The sequence below is a fragment of the Cynara cardunculus genome (genome assembly GCF_001531365.2).
Source record: "Cynara cardunculus var. scolymus isolate 2C chromosome LG 5, CcrdV1, whole genome shotgun sequence".
In the NCBI taxonomy this organism is placed as follows: domain Eukaryota; kingdom Viridiplantae; phylum Streptophyta; class Magnoliopsida; order Asterales; family Asteraceae; genus Cynara; species Cynara cardunculus.
The window spans coordinates 792,089-805,143 of NC_037532.1; the positions used below are offsets into that span (position 1 = coordinate 792,089).

At 35.0% G+C, this 13,055-nt stretch overlaps 2 protein-coding genes across 2 annotated transcripts; both read right to left on the reverse strand.

Annotated features, from left to right (window-relative positions):
• Nucleotides 1-1,936: 1,936 nt before the first annotated feature.
• Nucleotides 1,937-6,231, reverse strand: LOC112512342 (sm-like protein LSM2). The gene is made up of 3 exons (XM_025118238.1): nucleotides 6,153-6,231; nucleotides 5,910-6,068; nucleotides 1,937-2,151 (listed from the first exon to the last, which is right to left on the reverse strand). The coding sequence occupies exons 1-3, from the start codon at nucleotides 6,153-6,155 to the stop codon at nucleotides 2,032-2,034; spliced, it is 282 nt and encodes a 93-aa protein (XP_024974006.1). The 5' UTR covers nucleotides 6,156-6,231; the 3' UTR covers nucleotides 1,937-2,031.
• Nucleotides 6,232-7,497: 1,266 nt separating this feature from the next.
• LOC112512341 (BTB/POZ and MATH domain-containing protein 2-like) lies at nucleotides 7,498-12,824 on the reverse strand. Its single transcript, XM_025118237.1, has 4 exons — nucleotides 12,112-12,824; nucleotides 9,992-10,340; nucleotides 8,580-8,856; nucleotides 7,498-7,964 (listed from the first exon to the last, which is right to left on the reverse strand). The coding sequence occupies exons 1-4, from the start codon at nucleotides 12,528-12,530 to the stop codon at nucleotides 7,786-7,788; spliced, it is 1,224 nt and encodes a 407-aa protein (XP_024974005.1). The 5' UTR covers nucleotides 12,531-12,824; the 3' UTR covers nucleotides 7,498-7,785.
• Nucleotides 12,825-13,055: the final 231 nt, after the last annotated feature.

Genomic DNA, 13,055 nt, shown 5'->3' on the forward strand with positions numbered 1-13,055 from the left:
ACTTAATTATATTATTATATATTATATATACTGTGAAAAATTATTTTTAATATTTACGATTTATACTTTTATAGTTATTTATTTATATATATACTATATATTTTGGGGTTAGTCTGTCCAAATTGCACTGTATAATATGTTTTAAATTAATATGTTATTGGGTTTTTTTGAAATATATATATACATGTACTAATTCAAGCTTAATCTGAGTTTCTGGACAAGAAAGAGGGTAAACAGTTGAAAATTCATTTTAAACCCATATTTTTTTGTCTTTTCATGGCTTATGATCTGTCAAATTTGTAGTTTTCTTTATTGGTTTTGAGTGTTTATCTTAAAACTCAAGTTTATTGGTTTTTTGCTCTTGGTGTAAATCGAATACATATGTGGAGTTGTTTAAATATGTTGAATTTTAAACTGTCATACGATTTTTTTCATCGATAGTCTGTAATTGGAACCATAACTCTTATTTATTCAAATTGTATTAATATATAAAGACCAAGTTTAACCTATATCATCGTTAAATCTTATCTTATAAAACCAGTRGAACTTCAAAATCGTTAAAATTCATGGCTCCTGCCGCCGCATTACGCGAGTACACAACTAGTAACCATTAAAAAACAAACTTTTATTTTATCAAACAAGATTCACCTATTAATAATTCAGAAGTTGTCTCTTAATAAAACTATTAAGAGGGAAACAACAAACCCTAAAATTAGGGGGTGTTTGGGATTGCTTATTTTATCTGCTTATTGACTTATTTCAGTCTGGCACCGGTGATAAGCTAATATCTAGTGTTTGGATAAGAAAAAAGAAAACTGCTTATACCGGTGCCAAACCGGTAATAAGCAGTTTTTGATAAGTTAATCCGTCCTGACTTATGAAAAACTGCTTATTACCAGTTTACCATTTTAACCCTATTACCCTTTATATCTATCTTTTTTCCTCCAAATAACATCGATCTCAATCTTCTCCCTTCTCCATATAACAACATCAATCTTCTTTCTGTCATTTTTGGTCATTTTACAGATATAAGCAAAATTTGTCAAACACTAAAAAACAACTTATCAGCTTATTGCAGTTTGGTACCGCTGTAAGCTAATCCAAACACTTTTTACAAAACTCCAGTTTGATACCACATAAGTTAATAAACACTTTTACAAAAAAGCATAAATTGTTTTAAATAAGCAATCCCAAACACCCCCTTAATTCCTGCGATCACCATCAATTCAAACAGACTTCATAAATCCTCATCATTTCATTAAATTTATAACATATTTGAAATATTTTTAAAAATTGCAATTTTAGTCCCTATGATTTCAATTTTATTGCTATTTTTGTCCCTAGATGGATTCCTACCTTTAAGTACCACGGACCACTACAGTAAATAATTCTACACCACGAGGACCATAAAAACAATAACTTGTAAATCAATTAACAAAAATAACAACGAATTACGAACTATACGAACGAAAACCACAATTTATAAACCAATGAGACGAAAACCGCACATTTTGACAAGCCACAGGGACGGAAAACATAATTTACTCGACAGTGTTTGGAGAAAATCTCAAATTTGTAGAGAATTGCATTCTCTCTTCTACTTTCTCATTTTGGAGAAAGCTTTTGAAAACTCCAAAAATGTTCAAGGGGCCGTTCACCAAACAGTTACATAGTAAGCACTTACCAAGTCACATTACTTTATCGGACGAACATGACAAGTATTGAGAATCTTACTCGGTAAGTGTGGGTGACGACTCTTACCCGGTTAGCGCTTACAGAGTAAACTGTTACATACGATGGCGTTTGATGGACCAAAACCTTACTCGGTAAAGTAAGCATAGTGTTGAATCTTACTGATACGCGTTTACCGGGTAAGTGTTTGGGTAAACGGCCCGCAAGCATGCAACAATTATTTGTGAAACAGGGGAGAAGAAGATGATCTTTTAAAAGGGTAATCATAAAAATGAAGAATTCAAGTAACAAAATCCAAGAGTATGCAACAATTATCTAAAAGTGAAAATTTGCATATTTCTAACCACCCCGAGCTTCACGTCGAGTGGCATCGTGGAGCAGTTCGATGTCGACTCCCTCTGGCGGCAACTGCACATATCTCACCACCGATCCTCGGATGAAGCAGTTCCTCACTGAAAGCTGCCACATCATTAAAAAAACTAATTAAATTTTCGTATCGTTCTTAACGTATAAGAATGATTGTAAACCAAACGAATTCAGTATATCGCAGTTGATAAGAACAACCACCGTCATACACATAATCACTACCAATGATTCTATGCCAACTATTAGAAACCAACTTGGTATGCAGGATTGTTTTTGAAGGATTTGGATTTCATGGAGGGATTTGGATTGAAATGGATTTGAAATCATCGTTTGTGTTTGGTTTACAGAATTTGGAATGAAATTTGATTCCATTATTTATAAAATAATTAAATAACATTTTCATTAATCAATTATTATACAACAAATGTTTTTAACATTTTTTTAAATCTTGTTTCATACAATCCTACGAAATCTCAAGCACCCGCTAAGGATTTCAAAATCCTATATTTGCAAACCGTACATGAGATTTTCACCTCATACGGCTCCTCGTTCAATTCTTTCGAAGTTATTCATGCAAATATGGAGCAAGAAAACTCTATGAAAAGATGGTGGTTCAATTCGATGTTTGATTTCAAATCCGGACAATCCAACAAACCAAAATGGCATTGGAATAGATTTGAAATCCAAATCCCCCCATATCCATTCCATTCCTATAAACAAAACAGGACCTCAGACATTAAAAAATTAATCATCAAAATTTAAAAATTCCTAAAAAAATTACATTCAACTCCAACGGCTTCTCCATTTTAGATATAACAACATTGATTATATTATTAAAATATTCCATATATTTAATAAAATATTATTTCTCTTTCCTTGAACATTTAATTTCGATGTTTATTATTGGTGGAAGATTATAAAAAATATTTCTCTCTCATGGTAATCATTTTTCGAAGTTCATTCACATTTGAAGATTTTCACTTCCTCTCCTACTTTCTCCAATTTGGAGAATCTATTAAAGCAAAAAAACTTGCCCAAAATTTTAACGGTAAATCTGTTCATTGTGGCAACGTTATCGAACCTTTTTTAAGGTTTAACAAGAAACCGACACGTAAATCATCAGAAAAAGTTATTTATGACAAAAAGAAAAAGCACAGTTTTTAACAAGAGAACATGGGAAAGAATATAGCATCAAACATCATTGGCCAACCCCTTAAATAAGGATCAATTAGTCAGATTTGATGCTAAAATACAACACCTACTTAATAAGAGGTTATGGTGTGTACCAAACTTGGTGGTTAAGAATTGTATTTAGTTAGCAAATTTAGCAATTACTTGCATTAGTATATAATATAAGGTATTAGAGTTTACATAGGACTCTTGTTGGATAGATTCCTAACCTGCATCAAGTAGTTATCTCTATTTGTTGGTTGCTCGCTCATGGGTTGGTTGATCGGGTTGAAAACATTTGAACAATCCAATCCAATGCTTGCGGTTTGAAAAATCTTAACCCAACCCTAACCATATAGGTTGGACGGGTTGATACTTTGGTACATTAAAATATTCTTCTAACCTTGAATATGTTATCTCTCTACTCATAATTTCTTTTTCATCATCAATCATTTGATAGAACTTATCCATCCTTCTTACGTATATCACATTCAGTTAATTTTCTCAATTTACATATAGAATTTCAATAATCATATTAAATCCAAGAAATAAAAGAATATCGGGTTCATTAGGTTGGGTTGGGTTGGGTTCAAATAATAGTAACAGAATACCTACAACTTGAAAATTTTACAACTCGATTAGACATCGGGTTGCTTCGGGTTGAGTTATTTCATGTTGGGTTGATCGGTTCGGTCGGGTTTTTGAGCACCACTAATTCTAAGCATCCACAATGGAGAAACCTACAAGAACCTCACTTCATATTTCTTTTTCTACCATATTGTCGTTACCTCAACAGAATAAGAACTCCAATAAAACTCCACAATGGAGGTTCTTATATGAACCTCATGTTCCATTTCTTTTATTAATAGAATATAACTTTATTTATATATGATTATATAAATTTATATATACAAGTAATATAAATTTATTAAATTTATTGATTTTCAATTTTTCATATAAATTTTCATTTGTGAATTTATATATTTTTTAGAAATAGAAAAGATATTTTATGATTATTAATACAATTTATGAATTAATTGTAATTTATATACTGAAAATATTTGAAAAATAATCTAAACATAGTAATACAACGAGATAATTACATACTTTGTTTATTTTGTAGATAATTAAATAAAAATATATTTGTTTACTTCAAATAGAATTTATAAAACAAATTACAAAAATGTGTATAAAAATTTACAATAAAATGAAAAAGAAACAAAAATAAATATAATATAATTTATAGTTACTAATTTATACTTATTTTGGATACACGTAGAGTCATGAATCCAACGTATTATGATTTGTTTGGATACCATTACGCTTTTGCTCCATGTAGGAAACTCAGTATGTGCAACCCAACCCCTTGTTGTTTAAGCCTGGAATTCTAATTCTTGATTATTCCGGAGTTTGGTGGTGATTTTGGAGAAACTTTGAAGCTTCAATTTCCACCTCATTTGAATTTGATCTTTCAAGTATGTTATGCTTTACTTAATTTGTATTCATAATCCATACGATACGGGCTTTCGTCTCACGTTGTGTTTTTTTCCTTTCCCGGCAAGTATTTAGCTTGGGGGGGGGGGGGAATAAGGGGTTTTCATGGAGAGAGAACCATTTCAAAGTTGTAGATAATTTTGAAGTTTAATGTGGATTTGAAGTACTATGAAGGTTTTGCTTTTATCTTTTGAGGCATTACTTTTTTTATGGAACTAAGGGGCCGTTTACTAAACACTTACTTGGTAAGTGTTTACGGATAAATTTTCTCATCGGATGAACATGAGAAAGGCCAAGAATCTTACCGGATAAGAGCGATTGGAGTGATGGAGAGTCTTATCCGGTAAGTGAGGATGACGACTCTTACCCATGTAAGCACTTACCCAGTAAATTGTTGCATTCGATATGTTTTAATGTACTAAAATCTTAAGCACCAAAATAAATCATAGTGTTGACTTCTATCGGTAAGCGCTTACCGGGTAAGCAATTGGGTAAACGGCCCCTAAGTCATTTTTGGATTTAATGGAAGATTTATTAGAGTTATATTTTTGTGGTTGGAGATCCCGATTCTGCTGCTAAATTGGGGTGTTACATCAATTCTCCTCGTTAAGCCACCTCAAGCTAATTAATACCAAAAACACCGAGAAACGATCCAACCCTCTCTTTTTGCCTCCCTCAAATCCATCAGTCTCCCGTCTTTCAAACAGCTTATAGGGCTTAATGGGAAAAAAGAAGTAAAGAACCACTTATATTGGATAAAGATACTACCCCCTTTTTTGTAAAAGAGCTACAGTTTAGAATTTGAGTTTCAAATACAGTTTCTTCTAAACACAAGCATATAAGGAATCTTGCAGAATTTAGTTCCATTAGAAGTAGTTGGTATAAAGTTCATCGAGTGAAACTTAATCAAATATTCTAAAATCCATATCAATTTTGCATTAGGAAAGCATCATGCTCGATATACGATCTACTTAGAAGCAAGCAAAGTGAAGAACAAAACCCTAATTATAGCCAAATCATGAAGAGTTCAATTCGGCATAACCAATTCAGCAATTTTCCAGGAAATGAAAACGATATCCAATTCGGCATAACGTAATCATATGTGAATCTCTGAATATTGAGATCAAATTCAATTTCAAATAACCTAAAACCCCCAAAAGGTATAGAAAGCATAATTGAGAGCGTACCATGTGAGGAAACTTTTCTTGATCAACGACTCTGGTGTTCTCGAGCTTGATATTGAGATATTGATCGACTGAATGGAGAGTTCCTCTTATAGCCAAATCATTCTTCAGTTCCACGGTCACTTCTCTTCCCACCAAATCCTTGAAGTACGAGAAGAACAACTGCAATAACCAAAAGCGAAAGTAAATTCATCATAAATTTTATATTAGATCAAAAGGAAGTATATGGTTGAGAAGGATAATCACCATTTTTCTAGGGTTCTTTCGTTGTAATGTGAGGGGAGACGAGAGTGAAGAACAAAACTAGCCTCCTTTGCCAAAATAACCCTAACATGTCGACGGTTGACTTCTTGGTCAACCCAAATCAGCAGGTCATTAATGAATAAAATGTCTCAAAATTACACCAGATTTTATTTAATTTGGAAAGATGCTTCGAAATAAGTGTGTCCGAACTAATCCCGATAAATTGTGATGCTAAGAAATCAAATCTAATAAATTCAATGGTTACAATTGTTGTGTATGTCTGGAATCGAATCTTGTATAGATGAGATATTTTATCATATACTCCAAAATCTCAACCACTACGACACAATCCTAACGATTTTCTTTACTTTGTTTTAAATTTATTGGAATGCAACGTTGGAATTTGGGTCAAATGATTTTTATTTGTGATTAAGTCCCTACTAACACCGTAACACGTGCTAGAAAAAAGATATGCTTATATTCAGTGTTGTAAAAAGTTTGTTTGCGATGGTCGTCATGACTTAAAAGATTTGTGTTTAACGTCACGTTAAGCCTGTGACATATTATGGTCCAATTCGTAATTTTTGTAACACGATATTTGATATTTCTTACCTTTTTATTGTCTTATGTGCCGTTTACAAAATGTTTACCAAGTCACATTACCTTATCGGATAAATATGGTAAGAATCAAGAATCTTATCCGCTAAAAACGAGACAAAAATCAAGAGTCTTATCTGGTAAAAACGAGACAAGAATCAAAAGTCTTACCCGGTAAGTGAGGACGATGACTTTTACATGGTAAGCGCTGAGAGAGAGAGAGAGAGAGAGAGAGAGAGAGAGAGGGGGAGAGAGGAAAACTTAAAAAACATAAAAAACTAAGGAACACTTTGGTAATCATCCATCTAAACAGTATGCACATGTGTATACAAGTAATTGAAGACGTTTATTAGCTTTTATGCACGTGAGGCTGTTATGCAGGTGTGCATATCGGACAAATTGCTTACAAAGTACTTGTATGCATATATGCTTAACGTCTAGATGAACAATTACCAGAGTGTTCTTTAGTTTTTCCTTTTTCCATTGTTTTTATCTGAACCTAAACTTATATATAATATAATATATGATGTACAAATTTACCGCCATAAGCACGACTCATAAAACTTAAGACTCAACCTTACCTTCACTCCACGCCTCACTCAATTTACAACTCCATATTCAAATCAACTTAAAACGGAAGGCAGTTTGGTTCAGATAGAGGAATGAAAATGAAAATAACAAGGATTGAATGTCCGTTCCCCCGGTTAGATCTAAAATGAAAATTTAGACTTATAAAGGGATGAACAGATTACATTATTTAAAAGCAAACAATTTCATTTATTTTCAATCACATTAATTACTGGTTAATACCTCACCAAACAAATTGGTAAWTTTGACGTCGGTCTGCTCCGATACCAGTTTGATAGGATCAGACCGACCAAACTTTAGCAACAAATCTAACACTTTAACAAGAAAAATAGATGAAAGGGAACAATATATGTGTAAAACTCGGCAGCTCGAAAACACAAAGTCGAAAACTTTTGACAACGGACCCGAAAGATCGGCTGCAAAAATGTCGATATAACACATTTGTCTACAATTACAATCTGGGTTTCACCCGTCTACCATGAACATCGCTTCCATCGAGTATGATTGCATTCGGGTGGGTGCAAATGGGGAGAGAATGCTCATTGATTCGAGCCACRTGCTCCAAAAGCTCGGTTAATACATGCGGACAACTTTCTTTCAAGTAGTCGAACCCATCGGTCTGCATCACAGCTAATTGAAGAACAACAGCAGATTATTTTTAGGCCCCAATTAAAAAAAACACCCATAAGATCATCATAAATATTTCATGAAAATTACATGTGTCGATCATCCAAGTACAAAACAGAAAGATATCGAGCCTTTTAACCAAAATCCGTTCAATGTTCTTGGACATAAAACACAAGCTTACGCTTGGTACGCTGGCAGGACTAGGTTGKGTGGACGAGAGTGACGTAAAACATAAGGGTGCACTCACAGCTTATTTGGTAAGCATACAAACAGTAGTGGCTTAATGATACAAAAAGTTGCTTATTTAGTAAGCTTATAGGGGGGGGGGAGCTTTATGCAGAAAGGCAAGATTTTTCCAAACCCGTCTCTCGCAATTAAAAACAAGCTCCTTCCATCTATGAAAAAACCCTTTCAAACAAAGACTTTCCTGATCCATATAGACAGCCTTATCCATACGGATTACAAAACTTAATGGAAAACCAACCAAACAGCCCTTAAAGACATATTTGACGTCCTACAAGGTCAATTCTGTAATAGCGAATCATAAAAATGACAGAAAATATCAATAAATGATACTTCAGTCATCAAATTATAACCGAAAAAAGAGAGGGATTTTACCTCTSAGATTTTCAGGCAAAGCAACAAATTTCAGGCACACGGATTTTAACTGCCGACAATGGTGCTGTTCAGCCAAAGCTAATGTTGTTGCGACGGTATTAATGGCAACATCCTCACAAAGATTAGACTCACAAAGCATCAAAAGCCGCTCTAAACCATACCGATCAGCCGCTGCAAGCAGATGTTGGAACATCAAAGTTGATGCCCATTTTGTATTCAATCCCGTAAGTTCTTCCATATCGGGGAGATTATCCCAATATATGAAATGAAGCAACGCCTGAAAACGAAAAATAAATTAATAATATATAGAAAATGAAGTAAACCAAGTTGCATACGGAGGCATGAAGTCCGAACGAAAATTAAGAGCATCTCCAACAGATTCTCTAAAATGGAGATTTTGAACTAAACTCGAGCTGCAACAGATTCCCCAAAACCATCTCCTAAATGGAGAAAGTAGGAAAAAGAAGTTTTTTAGATTACCCMAAAAATGATTACCATGTGATAGAAATATTTTTTAATATATTTCTACAAACAGGGACTTTGAAAATAATTATTTAGAGWGAGAAATAATATTTTAATAGATGAATGAAATATTTTAATATTATAATCAATGTTGGATTCACCTCTACCCCAAAGGGTAAAGTAATTGTTTCCTTAAAGATCCTCGTGGTGCATTTGGTTGGTACGCCGTACATGGCAGAACAACATAGAACAAAGATTATTGTTCCACGTTTGGCAAGACTTTTATGTGAAATAGACATGAATAAAAGTCATGAATAAAAGTGGAGCAGGCATGTTCCACTCCCCCACCCCAATATAACCTCACAATAAGATGAAACATGCCTATATTTTTACCAATATAACCTCACAATAAAACATTATTCTCCTCTAAAGCATAAAAGACGCCTCCCTCTTTACATTTTATTTATTTATGCTCTTTAAGTTTTCATTTTACTGTCCTCGAGATATTAGTTTTATATGGTTTCTATATTTTGATAAATTTATGGACTTTATTTAATACTAATGAATAAGAAAAATATAGAAAAGGTATAAAATAAAATAAAAATTGAAAACTACATAAAACTTTTTATTTTGGTATCATTTCAATCATCTTGGTGAAAACTTTCTAATAATATATTTTGTTAAAAAAATATTTATTTTTTTACAATTTATAAATTACATAAATTAATCAAAATATATAAACACTTATTATGGGTAAATTGGTCATTTTATCTGTTCCGTCCTGTCCAGTTATGTCTTACCAAATGCTAAACAGTTGTTTTGTCCTGTCCTTATACCAAATGCACCCTCAGCGGACAAGAAGGATAAGTGACAAACGGAACACGAAAAGATAGTTGCACCGAACACTTTCAAAGTTAACTTCCAAAAGAGAGGATATATTTGAAAYGAACCTTAAAAGCAGGGGATTCTATGTCTTCAACTTTGATACACCGGATATTTTGGTCTCTCATTGGCCCAAAAAGTTGCGCCYTGAAAACCGGTGAGCGGGCGGCAAGAACCAATCTGTGGGCAGCAAAGGTTTCTCCATTCACTTCAAAAGAAACGTCGGTTCCCTTTCCACATTCCAAGAGCTGCCCAAAGTGCTGCCCAATATCCGAAGGCGGCACAAAGATAGAGTAGGACTTAGGGCCCTCCGTATGGGACTTGACAACACCAACACAACAATGGACTTGAAGGCAATCATCTTTCAAGTAGTCTGATGTTTCTAAAGATGATCTTTTGAAAAACCGTTTGTAGCCCCTGAAGCATGCCACAACCAAAAATCCACGGTCAGAAAGAACCAACTAAATAAAAGCCTCTAAGCCAAACCACACCAAACCAAACAAACCTCTACCCCTATAAGGTAGAGCGCTTGTTTCTTCTTTCCACGGTCACAAAGAAGAACCACTTGAATGAAATCCTCYAAACCAAACCCAGTATATCCCGCTTGAGAGCAGGATCTGTAAGGGGTGAGATGTATGCAGACCTGACCTCTACCCCGGAGGGTAGGGCGGCTGTTTCTTCTTTCCACAATCAAAAAGAAGAACCACTAGAAAAAAATCCTCTAAACCAAACCCAATATMTCCCACTTGAAAGCAAGGTCTGGGAGGGGTGAGATGTCCCCAGAAGGTAGTGCGGTTGTTTCTTCTTTCCACGGTCCAAAAGAAGAACCACTTGAATAAAATCCTCTAAACCAAACCCAGTATATCCCGCTTGAAAGCATGGCCTATGAAGGGTTGAGATGTATCCAGACCTGACCTCTACCCCGAGAGGATAGGGTTGTTGTTTCCGAGAAGACACCCAACTTGTGCAAAAGTGAACAAAAAATCAATCTATTAGCCTAGCTGTAGGTTAAAGATTATACTCATATAAGGCAACATAGCATCACAACCATRGCTTAATTTAGCATAGGAATTGCTCAATCATTAACCTTAAGAAAACTGGATGTGATACCACCAAATGCATCAAAGAGGTCACTCGCAAATAAAGGTCAGACCTTGGGGATCCTCCCATAGGTGTTCAAGTTTCCTCAGGACCACCACTGATTTTCCCAATTGTTATCTTCATGTCCCATGGGATTAGTCGAAGTGTGTGCAAACTGGCTCGGACACCCACAGGAGTATAGCATATTGATTATCATTCATGGGTGATAACAATAAAYTAGAAAAACAAATTGATTACGCAACTAAAGAACTAAACTATTCGTCACCAAAACAACAATAATCAATGAACTCTGGCATGTAGCTCAGTTGGCAAAGGCRTGGGGGGATGCGGCGACTTTGCCCCAATACATAGCCTCGGGCAGTGAGACAGAAAATACCCCCTCAAATTGGTGTCTTCGAAACAGGTTCTGTGGGGCCAGTGGGGGTTGGGTTTGCAGGTAGGGCTGCATATGGGTTGGATTGGCGGCATTTGAACAACCCAACCCAATGTTCCCGGTTTTAAAAATCTCAACCCAACCCAACCCAACCCAAAAGGCCAAAACCATGAGGTTGGGTTGAGTTGGTCGGGTTGAGTTGGTCGGGTTGAAACTTGGGTATATCGTTTTACAATCTAGCTAAGCATGTTAAACGAAGTAAACTCAAAATCAGAACATACAAAAAAGACCAACAAACGCCTCGAGGCTCGTTTCAGTTCTTTAAAACCTTGATCCATAGTATAGAAAGGCATCGGGTTTATCGGGTTGAGTTGGGTTCAAATTACCCTAACCCAATTCCAACCCAATAGATGCAGTTTGGTCTAATTTTGTATCAGCTATGTGTCTGGTCACAYCGGGTTGAGTTTTTTTGGGTTTCTAAATGTTGGGTTGGCCGAGTTGGTTTTTTTAGCACCTCTAGTTGCAGGTAAGCAACTTTTTGCCCAAATGATCAATGAAGCACAAAGAACCAGCTTAAAAACAAAATTCACACAGATGAACAAGTTCAATCCTAAGTCCTAACAATTGGAAAAAACATAATTCATATAAACGATCATAATTGCATCTATCTAATCAAATCAACCCAAATAGTGAACATAAAGATGTTTATCTTACCACATACTACCTCTGTATTTAAGAGTATAAGGCCCACTTTCCAAAGCTCTTCCAAAATGGCTATGAACYTTATGTCTCTCTTTCCCACTTTGATCGATAAGAGTCAGCTCAAAAAGGGCACGAACATCCGATCCATCGCTAGCCAACGCGATGAATAACGAAACATAATTCGCATTATCCTCAAGGCTCTTCCCATCAGGGTAAAAATAGATCGCCCATGAATAACCACCAACCATAAAAGTATCTGATGCTACATATTTCCCAATTCCAATACCCTTCGATAGCGAATAACCGGAAATCCTAAAATCATGCTCGCCGTTAACGGTCTCRGTGATCGATGTCGACGTCGTCACCGCCGGTGGAGATGACGACGACGACGATGAAGATGGCCTCGATGTTTCTATACACGCCCTACCCATCCCCAATCACCCGCCAATTGTTGACAAAACGATTCGAATTTCAGGAATTTCCGAGAAAGGGTTTAAGAAAACCAGTGAATTTATGAAAATCAGACCGACGAATACAACRAAAATGTTAAATTATTCATCTGATCTAGTTGTGTGGAGATTAATTAAGGTTAATTTAGGGTTTGGAGGGGAAAATCAAACGTTTTTGGATGAAATCTAGGGTTTGGTTATTGATTTGGAGAACATATTCAACGACCCTTTTTGAGATGAAGAAAAAGGAAAATGACGAGATAGAGAAAGGGGATGGTTGAATGRTGATGGGTCTGAATCATCTGACCGAAAGTTATGAGGTTTAAATAGACGTCAGGTTTCTTCAAGAGAACAACAAATGACAAGGTTTAGGTTCAAAAAGAATTTTTTATCTCAGTTTATTTGTTTACCTTTTGATAGTTTCATTAAGAGGTAATCTTTAAATCGTTAAAAAATAAATCTTATTTGGAAAAAAAAATCTGCCTCTTAATGGTTTTAAAACCCTCT

Excerpts from the sequence above, each read along its gene's own strand:
- LOC112512342 (XM_025118238.1), bottom strand. Across the intron at positions 2,152-5,909 it reads AAGAAAAGTTTCCTCACATG|CTTTCAGTGAGGAACTGCTT; the intron begins GTACGCTCTCAA and ends ATGATGTGGCAG.